The following is a 17,996-nucleotide window of genomic DNA, read 5'->3' on the forward strand; positions in this document are numbered from 1 at the left end:
AGTCTGCCTTAGTTATTTTATATTGCTACTTGGGAAATGGGATTGCTGTCTTGCAGTTTTAGGTTTGGGCTCTCAACCCCAGATCACTGTTTGATTCATCACTGTGTGGTAGATGATAGAGTTAAGCATTTCTATTCCAAGTCACAACTTCTAGGATGAGAAGTAAGATTATTTTTTTTATACATTAATATATCATCTTTCCTTCAAGGAGCTCAAAGTGTTGTACGTGGGGTCTGCCCATCTCCATTCATCCTCACAACAACCCTGTGAGGTAGGTTAGGCTGAGAGTCAGTGACTGGCCCAAGGTGACCTAGTGACCAAATTCAAAGTTCTGGTTTTGATCCATAAGCCTTATGCGGCTCAGGACTCCAATATTTAAAGGACCGCCTCTTCCCACATGAACTAACCTGGACCCTATATTCATCCTGTGAGGCCCTTCTCTGTGTGCCCCCTACAAGGGTGGTGTGGATGGTGGCAACACGAGAATGAGGCTTCTTGGAAGTGGCTCCCCATTTGTGGAATGCTCTCTGCAGGGAGGCCCACCTGGCACCATCACTGTCTGTTTTAAGCGCCAGGTAAAAACATTTTTATTCACCCAGGTCTTTGGAGTTCAATTTTCTGTTTGTTTTTGGTCAGGTGGGGAGACATTGGATTGTGTTTTTATGTAGTTTAAGTATTTTAGGATGTTTTTATTCTTGTTTTTATATCTGTTTTTAATGTAAATTGCCTTGAAATTCACAATTTGAAAATAGTGAGGAGGAGGAGGAGGAGGAGTATGGTGTGGATGTGACCACTATTAGTGTATGAGGTTAAGATCCTGATCTTCAATGTGAGAGAAGGGATGTTATGAGTAATTGTTTTCATCCCTGAAATGTTGGAGGGCCTAGTTTCTAGTTTACTTTGTTGCATGGAACTAAATGTCAAGACACTTGAGTAATGATCTGGAATCTAAATTGCTAAATCAGAGTTCTATTTCATGGTCACTTTAGATGGTGACTAGGAGAAAAACTCCAAGAGCTGACTTTTATTTGTATAAGGATAGTAATGTATTACTAAGTAAAGGTTTTTATGTATTTCTTGTATTACTGACTATTACATTCCCTTCCTTTTTTTTTCTGCTTCAGGAACACTGATGCACCATTTCTTCTTTTCCTGGCTTACCCTCAGGTCCATACAGCTCTTTACGCATCCCACACTTTTAGAGGAAAAAGCAAACATGGATTATATGGGGATGCTGTGGAAGAATTAGACTGGAGTGTAGGTATGTTGCTACTCATGAGTTTTACATCTCCTGAGCTGATCATCTTTTAGAAATATGTACAGCCTTGTGCAAAAACATGCTTTGTCAAGAAGAACATGAAGGCTGTTGTCCCAAACCACTTACATGGGAGTAAGTCAAAATTTCAAGCTATCCTACTATGCAGTTAATGTTGAATGGATAACCTATGGACTGTGTTATATAACCTGGACACTGATTGTAAAAACTGTGTGTGAGGGTTTTTTTTTCTTCCATGTTGAATTGTGAAAATGAGCTGGACTAAATCTGTTCTAGCAGCTGTCTTCACAAGGATTTATAATAAACTAGAAATAAAATCTCTAGATTAAGGGTAAAACTATAAATAGCCAGAGCCATGCAGTTGCCACCATTTTTCTTTCTTTCTAGAGCCCAGCCACAATTTCTTAGAAGACAATTTTGAGGAATATTTATGTGATTTTTCTTTTTGTCATCCTTGTAGAAAAATACCACTTTGCAGAACTACCATTTTTTGTGGTAGCTGCTACACACACACACACCCAGTGTTAGGTTCATGGCATTGTGGAGGATGCAGAATGGTAGCATCTATAGAATCGGTGTAACTTGCAGCAGCAGCAAAAAAGTATTAATTAATTACTTAATTACATTTATATGCCATCTTTCTGCAAGGAACTCAAATTGGTATACATGGTTCTTCCCTCTCCGTGTTATCCTCACAACAAACCTGTAGGTTAGGCTGAGAGACAGTGACTGGCCCAACATCACCAATGAACTTTATGGCTAAGTGGGGACTTGAACCCTGGTCCTCCAGGACTTAGTCCGATACTCTAATCACTACACTACAGTAGGTGTAGAAAGAAAGAAAGAAGCTGTTGTCTTCTCCCCATGGAGAAACAAAATGAAAATATTTGCCCACAGAAAGAGGTCATTTGACTCAGCTCTGGATTTTGCATCTCCTTCTCATATGGCCACCTGTCAGGGGTAATAGCAGGACAATCTACAGAATAACAATGTTGTGTCATGTGCTGTGTTAAACTAGAGGCCATGAGGAGTAAGTGTATGAAAAAGAGATGAGCAGCAACAGCTTCCTGTCTCTCTTAACATCTAGCTGTGCCCATAGATTTGCCCTGATCTAAATCTCCTCTACTCCCACCACAAAGAGATAATCCACTTTCTTTTACAAGAAGGAATGTTATGCATGTTGATGGGTGTTTCCTTGGAGGGGTATTTTGTGTTTGTGTCAGATGAAATTGTCTGTTGCCTTCTAGGAGAAGCAAAAACCTTAAGACGATATGGTTAAATTTGGAGTTTCCATGTAAGAGCGATATCTGGGAAAGTTCTGGTGGTGAAACCATGAGTTGAGTGAATATAGAGGGAGGTTTTCTTTCTGTGGCTCTGTGGTGATTGCAAAATTGATCAGACCTGAAAAGCATAATTTAAAGATGTTGAAAGTGGACTGAGTGACTCTCCAGGTGTGGGAAATATCTGAGGCGTATGAGGAAACAATTGTGTGATAACTTTCCTGCAAAACCAGAGAATTAAAAAAATACAGTTGGGATTAACTGCCTCCCAGCTTGGCACCCAAGACGGTTGTGTGAAATAAAGCAACTTTGGATATTTATCAACAAATGCTGCCATACAATCACCTCCATATTCTGCTAGCAATGCTTGTTGATAGAGTTGGAGTACAGAACCAGATTGAGTGGTTCACCCCATCAATTCATTTTGCTCTGGAGCTTTAACTGTACTGGATATTCCAAAATGCATAGGGACTAAGTCAGCAATCTAATACATGTCTACTCAGAAGTAAGCTTCATTGGGTTCACTGGAACTTACTCCTAGGCCTCTTGGATCATGGAGGCTGCTGTGCATGAGCAGGATATCCTGCAGAGCTGGGACCATAGGATATTGAATCCCTATGCTTCCCAGGAGATGCCATGTATGTGTGAATTGCCCAGCGCCCTTCTGCAGCCCTTTTCTCCATACCTGGTGCTTCTAGATAGGAAGTGGTAGAGAGGGCCTTATTAGTAGCCCCAAAGCAACAGCATATGCCCACCTGCTATTATTGTTGTGTACAAGGGCTCAGATCCCAATACAGAGTCTCGATTAAATTTGGGAGAGGTAAATTAACTCAAGATAATCCCCTCTAGGATGCACACCTTAACGTGGTGAGGGGGTTTGAGAGTGTCAAATAAGCTGAGAGCAATGCCGTCAGGAGTCTAGACCAAGAGGCTAGACTCCTAGCAGGGACACCCAGACTAAGATGCATACAGACTCAGAGGAAGGCAATGGTAAACCACCTCTGAATACCTCTTACCATGAAAACCCTATGAACAGAGTATCCAAAATGCAACACAAGATAGTGATGGAAGATGAGACCCCCAGGTCAGAAGGCACTCACCAAGCTACTGGGGAAGAACAAAGGACAAGTACGAGTAGCGCTGTGACTAATGACGCAGCTGCGTCAAAGCCGAAAGGAAGCCCAGAGGTTGATGTGCACAGATGCGAAAGGAGGGTCTGGAGTTGTATGATGCACACAGTAGGAACATGGAATGTGAGAAGCATGAACCAGGGAAAGTTAGACATTGTCAAGCAAGAAATGGAATGCATCAACATTACAATACTTGGTGTGAGTGAATTAAAATGTACGGGAATGGGACATTTTCAATCAGGCAACTGCAAAATATGTTAAGCAGGAAATGAGAAATTAAGAAGAAATGGGGTTGCTTTAATAGTGAGGTGATGTAGCAAAAGCAATTAGGAGCTATAACGCAAGGTCTGAGTGAGTTATATCAGTGAGATTGAATGGGAAACCTATTAACATAACCATCATCCAAGTCTATGCTCCAACGGCAAATGCAGAAGAAGAGGAATTGGAGAGATTTTACACAGAAGTACAGGAAGAAACTGATCACACACCAAAACAAGATGTGCTGATAATCATGGGGGACTGGAATGGAAAAGTAGGAAACAGAGAGCAATTGTGGGGAAATGGGGCTTAGGAGAGAGAAATGAAGCAGGAGAAAGACTTATCAAATTCTGTGAAGCCAATAATTTGTTTCTTGCAAACACATTATATGAGCAACCGAAAAGACGACTGTACACGTGGACATCACCAAATGGTCAATATAGGAATCAAATTGATTATATAATTGGTAGAAGAAGATGGGGAAGTTCCATACTTCCTGCAAAAACAAGACCAGGAGCAGACTGCAGTACAGATCATGAACTGGTCATATCAAAAATCAGAGTAAAGCTAAAGAACAACAACAAAGCAATCATAATGCCAAAATACAATTTAAATAACATCCCAGAAGAATATAAAAATTAAAAATAAGGAACAGCTTTGAGGCTTTAAACTTAGTTGATAGAGAACCAGAAAAACTATGGATTTAAATCAGATACATTATCAGGGAACAATGCAAAAAAAAATACCTCTAGTTAAAAAGAACTCAGTGGATGACTGACGAAACTCTTAAAATGGATAGAAGGAAAGCAAAAGCAAAAGGAGGCAGAAACACGATCAGAACCCTATATGCAATAATACAGCAACTAGTATGTATGGACATAGATAACTATTACAGTAATTATTGTGTAGAAATAGGACAACAAAAAAGGTAGAGTGCTATTCCAAAAGAGTAGAGAAATGAAAGGGAAATTTAACCCAAGAGTAGGGATGTTGAATAATCAACAGGGGAACACGCTGACTGACCGAGATGAAATAAAAGGAAGATGGAAGCAATACACTGAAGAACTCTATAAGAGAGATTCCAGGATGACAGATTCATTAATGGAGGAACCATAATATGAAGAACCAGAAATTTTAGAATGTGAGGTGAAAGCTGCTCTTAAAATATGTGGAAGAAAGAAATCACCAGGAACAGATGGCATACCAATAGAGTTGTTACAAGCTACTGAAACTGAACCTGCCCAAAAATTTGTCAACAAATATGGAAAATAAAACAATGGCCCACAGACTGGAAGCATTCAATATACATCCCAATTCCAAAGAAAGGGGAACTCAGGGAATGCAGTAATTATCATACTATTGCCTTAATATCCCATGCAAGTAACATAATGCTCAAGATTGTACAAAAAAGGTTCTTAGGATATATGGAGTGAGAAATGCCAGATGTCCAAGCTGAATTTAGCCAGGGAAGAGGCACCAGAGATCACTTTGCAAACATACGTTGGATAATGGAAGGAAATCAACCTGTGCTGTATAGATTACAGCAAAACCTTTGATTGTGTAGATCATGAAAAACTATGGGGGTGCCACAGTATTTGATTGTCCTGATGTGCAACCTATACTCTGGACAAGAGGCTACTGTAAGGACAGAATATGGAGAAACCGATTGGTTCCCAATCGGAGAGGGTGTGAGACAGGGGTGTATTTTATCACCCTATTTGTTTTATCTATACGCAGAATATATCATACAGAAAGCTGAACATCAAGAAGACTAAAGTAATCACAACAGAAGATTTATGTAACTTTCAAGTTGACAATGAGGATGAGTCAGGATCATTCATGCCATGGTATTCCCAATCTCTATGTATAGATGTGAAAGTTGGATAGTGAAAAATCAACCCATTTGAAATGTGGTGTTGGAGGAGAGCTTTGCGGATACCATGGACTGCGAAAAAGACAAATAATTGGGTGTTGGAACAAATTAAACCAGAACTATCACTGGAAGCGAAAATGATGAAACTGAGGTTATCATGCTTTGGACACATCATGAGAAGACATGACTCACTAGAAAAGAGAATAATGCTGGGAAAAACAGAAGGGAGTAAAAAGAGGAAGACCAAACAAGAGATGGATTGATTCCATAAAGGAAGCCACAGACCTGAACTTACAAAATCTGAGCAGGGTGGCTCATGACATATGCTATTGGAGGTCACTGACGCAGAGGGTTGCCATAACAACAACATTTCCAGAAGGAATTGTGGTACTCTTCCCAGCCACCCCCCATGTTGCTATGTTCCAAATGGAATTTCTCTTCTTTTTTTTGCAGTGTCCAAAAAAGATCACGAAAGGGAATCTTGCACAGGCTTAACCTGCCCTAATTTATCTTTTTCACACATACAGATGAAGCACCAAGAGCCAAATGAAGCACCAACCTCTGCTGGAACTTGTAGTGCCTAAACCCGTGTCCAACCTTAGCTCCCTTTGGAAATTAGTAGGAGCTAAGCATGTTTCTCTTTCTACTAGACTGTGTCCATTAGTTAATGCTAGTTATTATTTTGAATTTTGATACATTTTGAATTCTAACATCTGTCAGAAAGGATGGAATAAGACAAACAAAACAGAGCAAGAAATTGCTTAGGGCACAGAGCCTCACAATGCACAGACTTCACAGGAGTTGTAATTTATCAGGTTCTGCAAGGGTCCTGATTTATTTGTCAGCATATTGGAATGACTCTCCATTTCTAGAGGTAATCATCTGTGAAAACAAGTTTGTACTTGAAACAATCAAGCTGAAGAACACCAATACTAAAAGATAATATTCACCTTTCATTCCTCCCACCTATTCACCTCCAACCCATTTCTGGCTCAATAAAACAAAGTACAAAATTATTTTCAGTAAACAATACTTTATTTATTAAATTACTGTGAACTGACTTCCACCTCTACAACAGATGCCTGCTTAATAATGAACTTTGGAACAGCACACTTTGATTACGAGTGCACTAAATTCAACCTTATTCATATTTTTAGTCCAAATTTAGCATTGAGATTCAGCTTATGAATTTCAAGAGCAGTACAGGGCTACATAGATTGTTCCAGAAAATGTACTCATTCTTGGAGCAACTAGCCTTAACAGGGGAACAGAGGAAGCTGCCTTTTACTGAATCAGAACGTTAGTCCATCTTGCTCAGTACTGTTAACACTGACTGGCAGTGAGTCTCCAGGGTTTCAGGCAGGGAATTTTTTCCAGCCCTACCTGGAGATGCCAGAGATTGAGCTTTTCCTACTTCATATGTTTCTGCTACTCATGCTGTTTCAGCCAGGAAACCATTAGCATCGATGGTTTCCATACCCATTTTTATGTGGCAAGAATTCCATAACCATACTGCAAGATTTTGAGCATGGGGACCTGTATGCATTTTACCCATATAAATTCGACCATTATCTTTGGTTTCAAACTGTGGGTTTTAGTCTATGATGGTGACAATGGGATTATCTGGTTTCGCTAAAACTGATACAGTAGAACATCAATATAGCACATCTCAATGTACCATGGAATCGGGTATATCACAGTTATGACCATGCCACTGAGTAAAATATACAGTACAACAGTTCACACATCTTTTAACTTACAAGATCAAAAATGCTGTGGGCTCCCATCATGCCAAACAACTTTTCTCACTTCAGTTCCTGTCTGAGAACCACTACTGTACTTGATGGCTTTAACCCTTAGGAGTGAGCCTGAGCTGAAATGCAACCAGGGAAAGTTTCTCATTCACTTTTATATGAACCTCACTTTCTGGTTTATTTTTTTCTGTTTGTTCTACCTTGTTCTTCAGCCTCAGTGTTCCTTTCCCTGGTGAGTCCTTCCGTTTGCTTCCTTGGATTTTTCTGAGCCATTATTTCCTGTCAGCATTCTTTTCTCCTGACATTCTCCCCCAATCCCCCACTTCTCATTGTTTTTCCTTCCTGGCGGGTTTTTTTTTAGGGGTCTGTCATTCAGGTCTTCTCCTCAGTTTTGCTCCGTTCTCAAGCCCTTTTATTTATTGTCTGTGGTGTTTAATATGTTAACTTATTCTTTCCTCAGCGTTACCCTTCCCACTTCTACCCTTCCCATTCAATCCTTCAACCTCAGTGGCAGCAGTATTGCTTCAGCCATGGCAGAGGCACATTGCCTTTTTAAAGCATTTTTTCTCTCTTTTTTCCTCCACCACCCTATATCTGTTCCACTTTCCCTTTTCTGCTCCCATTTACTGTTTTTATTTGTTTTGGTTGTATATTCTGCTTCTGCCTCAATCCTCGTCTGCTTTATTTTTAAAAAAATCATTCTAAGTGCCTTTCAGTACAATTTTCATTATAACATGGAAGCCCTATAACGCATGTGCATCCTTTGTCCCCCGACCCCTGCGGAATAATGAGATTTCACTGTATTAGTTATCATATTCAAATTTTCTCCATTTATGAAATAACCTATGAAAGCTTGGTCAGACACAGAAACAAAATATGCAGCCTGCCCAAAAAAGTTCCTGCATAAACTCCCTTTCATTTTAATGGAGTAGTATTTGGACTCCAAAACAAAAGTCAAGTGTTGATCAAAGCACCTTTTGTAATGGGAGATGTGCCAGCCACTACAATGTTCCCTTTGGAGCTCTTCTATTGGAGAATCTCACAAAGCTTTTGAACTTCATGTAGTCCAAACTAAAAATGTAGTCCAAGTTAAAAATGAGTCTCAATGAAATCAGTGCATCTCAATGGGATATGTAGTGCTGTGCACTGGCATGAATCTGCTGGAATTTTCTTTTGATCATGTATTAGGGCTCGATTGCTAACAACACCAAATAATAGCTGAAATTCCTGAAAGCCCGTCTTATTCCTTATATACCAAATCAATCATTGCGCTCTGCAGGTGAGGGCCTCCTGCAGATACCATCTTATCAGGAAATCCGATCCACACAACATAGGAAATGGACCTTTAGTGTAGTGGCACCTACCCTTTGGAATTCACTCCACTGAAATATTAGACTGGCACCATTTCTGTTATTGTTTCGGTGCCTACTGAAGACCTTCCTCTTTCAATAAGCCTTTTAAGTTGAGACCTTATCAGAGCCTGCATCTGTGTTGGGATTGCTTTTTAATATGTTTTTAAACCTTTCTTTAAAAGATATTTTTAAAGCTTTTTAAAACAATGTTTTTTAAAGAAGTTTTGTTTTATTATATTTTAAAGTCTGTTTTTATGATGTTTTAAAAAGTTTTTAGTGCTCTTGTTTGCTACCTTGGGCTACTACTGGGAGGAAGGGCGGAATATAAATCAAACAATAAATAAATAAAATATATAATTTGCTTAGGCCGTCTGCCCAATTTTTCCTGACTGCCTTGTCCAATAGCATTTCCAGGAATAAAGAGATAAAAGTTAGTGAAGGGGAAGGAAAAAAACCCCATTTATATGTTGTGAAAGGGCTCATTCTTACTACTACTACTACTACTACTAATAATAATAATACTTTAAACATAAAAATTACAATTCAGAGTCTCATATGTTCTGATTCTCTTCTATGAGAGGGGATACCTTGGCATATGTAGCAAAGAAAGGAGCAGAGTGAGACTAGAAGACCCAATAAGATTTGTTCATTGTAGCATTGAAAATGCTAACTCATAGGGAAGGACCATAGCTCAGTAGCAGAACACATATTTTGCATGCAAAAGATTTCGGGTTCAATCCTTGTCAAGGCTAGGAAAGACTGCTGCCTGAAAACCTGCCATTCTAAATGAATGATAGTCTTACATACCTTTGTAGAACACCTCACAGTTATATGTGTGTGTGATTGGGAATTAATGGTCTTGCATAGAAATTGTTAGAATTAAACTATTAGCTCTGTCAATCACAAGGTTCATCCTGTGTCTACTGAAGGCAACGCAGTCAAGACTGTAGAACATAGGTCAGGTATCACCCCACATTTTGAATATTTTGATTTGAGTCATTAGTGGAAATATATCACTCACAAACATTCAGGCCTTACTGAATTTTTGAAATTCTTCTGTAGTGTATGTGATAGTAAAAATGTATAATGGACAGATTATACTGTGGTAGCAATTAATCTTGAATGGATCCAAAAGTTAGTCACATTGTTCAGAAAACAAAGGAAGGAACTTTTTGTTTACATAAGTCATTCATCAAATCAAGAGACAAGTACAGACTTTTTTGATGCTATTGAAAACAGCCAGTGAGTGATGAGATGACCAATAAATGGGAAGGGAATAAACCAACAAATCCAACACGATGATAAATGTTTCTGCTTCCTGACTATTATGGCATTTATGAATTGGTCTTTGGATCAGTTTAAAAAGTAAACCTACAGTCATCAAACACTGACTTTTATAAGACTACTGAAGAGTAAGTAGCTTGACGATAACCGTTCCTCAGTACTATTCTTCCACATTGCATTAATATTTAATTAAGATTTTCTTTGACTGCAGATTCTTGTTTTTAAAAATGCCACAGTTCTATAGCTATAAACTATGTAGGAGCACTCATGACATTGTTCTGCTGGTGTGTGTGTGTCCTTGTTCAAGCATGCTTAATTATTCCCAAATAATAACTCTGATTAAATTCAAGTCAGTGCAGCCTGTAATGTTCATAAATGTTTATTTTTTTGTAATAGTGTCAACAGTAGTGCAAAGTCCAGTGCATATTGGGTGCACCATCAACCACCTAAATCAGTACAGCACATACACTGATGTGCAGGCCACCTGCCCATTTGATTTGTAATCTACATTGTGTAGACACATAGGGTTATAGATGTAACCGTATTGTTGGAGTCTGCATTGTGTCAACAGCCGATACAGCTCTGGGTTGTGTGGTATGGTATTGTTCCTTTGAATAGCTAGTTATGCATTCTTGTTGTTTTATTTAAGGCATTTACACCCCACCTTTACATCACTAGATCTTTAAGAGTTTACATTTTATTTTTTTTTAAATGTAAAATTAAAACCATTTTTTTTAAAAAAATCAATCTAGGATTATTCTGTCATGAGATAGTCCTTTCTCCAATGGCACAGTGAAGGTAAAAATTCTAATTCCAATTGCAGAAAAATGGATTGGTAGAATCCTGTGATGTGCTAGTAACTCATGGAAAATGAAAGTAAATGTTACAGATCATGGAGGCTTTTTTCATCATTTATTTATGTCAGCAGAAAAGAATAAGCTTTGGAACACACGTGATGTCTTAGTTCTGAACTTTAGAAACCTGAAGATAGCATTTGCCTGTCAACTAGTTTGATATACAAGGCTATCTCTTGCTGACAGGTTGCATCACTGATATCCTAACAAACATATTCATACAATTGCTGTTAGAAGTTGGAGTATTTTTTTTTGAAAAAGGGCAAATAAAGAGGATCAAAGCAAGCTATACTGACATTGGCAAAAGCTTTGAGGCTTGACTTTTAAGAAGGAAATTTTGTGGAGGATTGTATTCATGATTCTTGAAACATGCTTTGCTTTTGTTTGTTGAGTTAATTTATAAAATAATAGACAGACTGAATCTTCACTTTGCGGCATCAATACTTTGATGCTGTTATATGCTTTCAAGTTAATTACGACTTATGGCGACCCTATGAAACTTTTTTGGATATATACATAGGGTTTTCATGATAAGAGATATTCAGAGGTGGTTTACCATTGCCGTCCTCTAGACCTATGGCACCTGGTATTCCCAGGTGGTCTCCCATCCAAGTATTAACCAGGCCTGACCCTGGTTAGGTTCCAAAATCAGATGAGATCAGGTGTGTTCAGGGTAGTATGACTGTAGCATTGATACTTACTTTACTTTAGAAGCATGACTTTACTTTAAAAGCATGAGTCGGTCTTTACCATAAAGAACCTTTGTAATCCTGTCCATGTTTCCAAAAGTTGATGTTTCTTTAAACTGCACTAAATGGCCCAGTGAACCTTTTCAGGAAAAACATTGTGTTTTTGAGGGGGGCAAACACTTCATGAAAACCCTTAGTTCCTTTTTTTTAGTGTCCCTTTGCACATGTTTATAGCCATTGTTTCTCTAGAAAGTTGCTCTTTTGGTGCCATTTCCCTCCTTTTATATTATTTTTCTGGAGTGATCCCAGTGACTTAGGGATCACTTGGTGAATGTGAAGATATCTCTGATACTTCCCGAATTGTTTACATGGGTGATCATGGGTGATCTCAACCAATTAAGAGCACATTGCCTTCCTAAGAAGACACTTGAAGACTGGTGATGAGGTGAGGTGAGGCAAGTCATGCTATGGATTGCACTGCAGATCACAGTTCATGTCATTTCCATTAAAGTGGCAATTTACAAGTGCTTTGTTACTTTAAAGGAGTTGTTCAGCAGTACCATATTTCTTCCTTTCTTGGAAAAACGGACTGATCATTTGTGGTGGTGAATTGTGTCACTAAAAGTGAAGGATGATCCATTTCTGCTCTGCCTTAAATAAGTTCTAAAAAGAAAACTTCCAGGACTTAAAGAATTTATCTTAGGTCAGGATACCAAGTGGCTCATGTGATGTCTGTATTGCAATAGTCCCATTTTAATATGTTGCTTACCACACTGGAAAGAGTTCTGCTTTTATAGGAACATAGCAGCTGCCATATGCTGAGCTGGACCATTGGTCCATCCAGCTCAATACAAAGCAGACTCTGCATTAACTGGCAGAAGCTCTGGCAGGGTTCTTTTCCCAGCCCTACCTGAAGATGCCATGGACTGAAATGGGGATCTTCTGTATACAAAACAGATGATTTTCCACTTAGATATAGCCCTTTCCCATAAAGGAGGAAGAACAATGGATGAAAACTCTACCCACTGACCGGCAGTGGCTCTCCAGATTTCATGTGGGTTTCTTTCCCAAACCAACCTGGAGATCCTGAGCACAGAACTTGGGACCTTGTGCTTGTTCCACCACTGAGCCTTTTCCCTTTTCCTTAGTTCCAAGTCTAAATCTTGCTTCTGTGAGTCTGCTTTAAACTTTCTCAAGCATGCTCTTTGTTTTAATTTTTCCTCTAGTTCTATCCAGGGTTGATCCAAGACATTTTTTTATCGAGGCCCCTCTCCATTTAATTTGTTTTCCAAGTTACTGTCTTTCACTGAAAGCTTTGTTTTTATGTTGGCATACCAGAATGCTTTTGCAAAAGGCATTCTGCAAGGGGCACCAAAAAAACACAATATCCTCTTTGGACAATTTGCATGGAATAAATGTATATATTTTTCACTAGACAAATATGTGTATTGGGCAAACTTTTGCAAATATGAAGAGTGGAAGGAGTTACTGCCATCTCTGGAAAATTAGACTGTATGTGACATTCAGGCTGCATCTGGCTTACTGAGGATTTTCATCCAGAAAAACTTTTCCCTTTAAGTCAGTCAGCACACAGGGGTTCTAAAACACCTAGCCTGTAGGCCATTCATTGGCTGTCTGGGGAAATTGTGACCTATATAAACAACAGTTTGTGGTAATCTGTTTACGCATAGATGTTTCTTGTGGAAAAGAACAAGAGCCATTTGAATTATACATTAAGGCAAAATAATCAGATCACATAAAACCTATGTACCACCAGTGATTTAGGATGATTTGCCCCATCTCAAATCTAGCTGTCTTGTTAAATGTATACTCTTCCTTTAAGACAGCTTTGAAATGCACGATACATAAGAGGTGCATATTTGGCTTCAAGGTACAGCAATAAAGTCAGTGGTATGACAACCAAGTAATGTGACCTTACAAAAAATATGTCCAAGAATGTGCAATGTCTGTTTCTGTCAAAGATTGGCAAGGAAGATAAAGCAACACATGAGCTGCTTTTGTGGCTGGCTTGCAAGAAGCAACACACATACGGCTGCCAAATCGCCTGTCATCAGAGGATAAAAGTGTGCTGCTTAGCTAAATGGAGAAGTATGTGCTTTGCATATAGAAGGTCACAGGTTCAAATCCACTTCCAAAGGCTAGTAGGAGGGCTACGGAAGACCTTTGCCAGCCAGTGCTGTCAGTCAGAGTTGAAAGTACTGGTGCAGATAGAGCTTAGCAGCTTCATTTATGTTTGAAAAGGGGAAATAGAGGAACTGAGGTCAGAGGTACAATATGACTAGCCATAGAGATGCCTGTATTTTGTTACTGCTGTACTAATCCAAGACACACACCACACACACACAAACTTAAATCATGCAGTAGATTCAAATTTTTGCAACCCACCCTGCAGGCCCATCCTTAGCTGGGTACAGGGCCCAGGGCAAAACACACTGTATGGATCTCCCTATTGTCTTCAAATCCCCGCTGCCTTCCCTGCTGTTTATTGTGATAGTGGCAGTGGTGGCCCCTCCTCCTTCCCCCAGCTATTTTCATTTTTGTTTTGTCACTGCTTTAGCAGTGGCAACCTCCTTCCGTTATTTTCCACACAATCCTGCCATTGTGACCAGCTAACCCAAATATTTACCCAACACTGGGCTCCACTCAGGTGAGCAGTGAGTTAGCTAAAAATATCCTGGGACCAATCTGGTTGACAGGGAAAAAATAGTTGGACCTTAGTGACTAGCTGGTCCTGTAGTGCAAACACAAGGGTGGGCACTGAGACTGCTGGATAGAGGACTGGCTGGTTCTGCATGTTGGGTCCATCATTGCAACATTTATGTCAGCGCATTTGGATGAAACGGATTATTTAGATCCATACCAATCGGGTTTCAGGACTGGACACGGAACTGAAACAGCCTTGGTCGCTCTAGTGGATGATATGAGGAGGGCATTAGATAGGGGAGAATTCACCTTTCTTGTCCTCCTGGATCTCTCAGCGGCTTTTGATACCGTCGACCACGGTATCTTGCTGGACCGTCTGGAGGGATTAGGAATAGGAGGCACAGTATTAAACTGGTTCCGTTCCTTTCTGTCCGATAGACAACAGCAGGTGGCATTGGGAGAGGTGGTTTCAGACCCTTGGCCTCTCAATTGTGGTGTGCCACAGGGCTCTCTCCTCTCTCCCATGCTATTTAACATTTATGTAAAGCCGCTGGGAGCCATCATCAGGAGGTTTGGGCTGCAGTGCCACCAATATGCGGATGACACTCAGCTCTACCTCTCATTTAAGTCCTCACTACAGTCGGCTGTGGAAACCATGTCCAAGTGCCTGGAATCCGTGAGTGGATGGATGGGAAGAAACAGGCTAAAGCTGAATCCTGCTAAAACTGAAGTACTGCTCGTGGGAGACAAGGGAAGGTTGGGAAACATCGACCTGATACTTAATGGGGTAAGATTACCCCTGAAAGACCAGGTCCGCAGTCTTGGGGTGATCCTTGACTCCGGGCTGACTATGGAGGCCCAGGTTTCATCGGTGTGCCGAGCAGCTTGGGGTCAATTGTGTCTCATACGAAGGCTGCAACCCTACCTTCCTGTACATCAGCTCCCACTCGTAGTACACACTCTGGTCACCTCTCGTTTAGATTGCTGCAATGCGCTCTACGTGGGGTTACCCTTGAAAACAGTCCGGAAATTACAGCTGGTACAAAATACGGCGGCTCGTTTACTTACAAATAGCCGCCGTTATGATCATATTACTCCAGTGCTCTATAATCTACACTGGCTTCCAGTTGCTTTCCGGGCTCAATTCAAGGTGTTGGTATTAACCTTTAAAGCCCTGTACGGTGTCGGCCCAGTATATCTGATGGAGCACCTCCACCATCACAAATTGAGCCGCCCTACAAGATCTGCCACGCAGGGTCTTCTCTCAGTCCCACCAACTAAAGTGGCTAGGTTGGTGAGGACTCGAGAGAGAGCTTTTTCTGTGGTGGCCCCCTCGATCTGGAACTCCCTCCCAATAGATCTTCGTCATGCCCCTTCCCTGGATATATTTCGCCGGGGCCTGAAGACTTGGCTTTTTAATCAGGCCTTTGCAACCTTTGAGACCTCTAAGGTGAATCAGCCTTGAACTAAAATGTTGATAAATCTATCATATTGTAAACTTTGTATTGTACTGTACTGACTATATTTATTATTGTATTTTATCGTGTTTTATTGTTCGCTGCCTAGAGTGGCCATCGGCCAGATAGGCGGCTTATAAATTAAAGTTTATTATTATTATTATTATTATTATTATTATTATGTGCAGATTTTAATGAAAAAAAATTAACATCTTTATAGTATATATATATATATATATATATATATATATATATATATATATATATATATATATCCCTGGTCACCTTAAAGGGAATTGTATGGGGAAAAGATTACTGTCCACATTGGTATGTCGGAACAGCCATCTTTTTTGTCCATATAATTAGTTAAAAATGGAACACTGGAAAATAGGAAGCTGCCTTATACTGAGTCAGACCATTGGTCCATCTAGCTTTGTTGTTGTTGTTATGTGCCTTCAAGTCGATTACGACTTATGGCGACCCTATGAATCAGTGACCTCCAAGAGCATCTGTCATGAACCACCCTAGCTTAGTATTGTCTATACTAACTGCTCTCTAGGGTTTCAGGTAGGAAGTTTTTCCAGCACTACCTGGAGATGCTGGGGATTGAACCTGGGACCTTCTTTGTGCAAGCCAGGTGTTCTACCACTGAGCTACAGCCTCTTCTTTTTAAATGACTATTTAAAAATAACCACGGAAGCTCTCGGACCACCGCAAACAAAACATTTGTAACTTGGAATGAACCATGCTTGGAATGGTTTGTAGACATGTGATCTAATCTGATGCAAGCATGATCCAAATTGTGGAGCAAACAAAAATCACTACCACCACCCCTAGACATTCAGCTGTTTTTGCCAATTTTCTCTCTCACTTTTCTTCCTCTCTGACTCTATTCTCTGGCCTTCTTGTTTGTGTGCAGCTTTTCTTCTTCCAGTCCCTTTTCCCTTGATCTCTGTGCCTATCAATGGCCTTTTGCATATGCATCTTCTGTCGCTATTTTCTGGCACTTGAGCCTGGTACATCACCATTCATATTTTTCTTTTTTTGTGAATACCTCCACATCCATGCAATTGTTTTGAATCATCCATATGACAACGGCATTAAATTACCAGCTCATATCCCCTCTCCCTTAATCCAGTTTTTTGCTTTCTGGGGAAAAGCAGATAAATTAACAAAAACACATACTACTGTTGCCAGTGTCCCACTTACGATATCTCAGTGACCCATTTACGATATTAAGCCACCATCTGGAAGCACCCTAAGGCACCATGCAGTGTGCAGGTTACAATTTCAGACAATATTTTTCTAGTATATTTTAACCAAAAATACCTTGGCTTTTAAAGCAAAAGAGGATCAGCTACTGCAGAATAAATAAATACAGAGGATTAGACATATTCACAGAGGATAAGGCCATCAATGGCTACTCACCATTGATAGTAGTAGCTATGTTGTACCTCAACTGCTAGAGGCAGTATTATGCTGGGAATCACAAGTGGAGAGAGTGCTGTTGCATTCAGGTACAGCTCGTGAGCTTCCCATAGGATTCTGGTTGGCCACTGTGAGAATAGGATGCTGGACCAGAGGGGCCTTTGTTCTGATCCAGCAGGGCTATACTTATGTTCTTAGAATACAGGTGATGGAGTGTTGCCATATGCAATGTATTACAGTGGAGCAGATGGGGCATGCAAAGTGGCCCTTGGTATATGAATAAATAAGTTAAAACTAGCATGTCCCTATTTTTACATGTGGAATGTTGGAAGGTATGCTTCTGCATACTTAGGCTTCTGTCTTCTTTCCCAAGTACCCCTTTCCCCCTATTTCTTCTTCCCTAGATCATTTTTGCTATTGCTCTATGGCACTAGAGAAGCTCAGCCAATAACTGCTGGAATTGCCACCATCACTATTACAACAAAATCCTTTAGCACATACGTTGAAATGATTCGGCAGTTAAGGAACTGAATGTGGATAAACAGGACCGCAGCTCAGTGGTTGAGCATTTGCGTTGCATGCAGAAGGTCCCAGTTTCAATCTCCGGCATCTCCAGGTAGGCCTGGGAGAGAACCCAGTCTGGAATCCTGGAGAGCCACTGCTAGTCAGTGCAGACAGTACTGAGCTAGATGGACCA

At 40.1% G+C, this 17,996-nt stretch overlaps 1 protein-coding gene and 1 pseudogene across 6 annotated transcripts in view; one reads left to right on the plus strand and one right to left on the minus strand.

The window, feature by feature from the left end:
* STS (steroid sulfatase) overlaps positions 1-17,996 on the plus strand; it is a 161,637-nt gene that overhangs the window by 65,476 nt on the left and 78,165 nt on the right. For all 6 annotated transcript variants that reach the window (XM_061627065.1, XM_061627066.1, XM_061627068.1 and 3 more), the window contains one exon: positions 1,125-1,261. In XM_061627065.1, the coding sequence (XP_061483049.1) occupies positions 1,125-1,261 (137 nt within the window). The remainder of the gene's footprint in view (positions 1-1,124; positions 1,262-17,996) is intronic.
* LOC133386334 (5S ribosomal RNA) lies at positions 11,633-11,751 on the minus strand (annotated as a pseudogene).

Source organism: Rhineura floridana, chromosome 5, assembly GCF_030035675.1.
Source record: "Rhineura floridana isolate rRhiFlo1 chromosome 5, rRhiFlo1.hap2, whole genome shotgun sequence".
Lineage (NCBI taxonomy): Eukaryota > Metazoa > Chordata > Lepidosauria > Squamata > Rhineuridae > Rhineura > Rhineura floridana.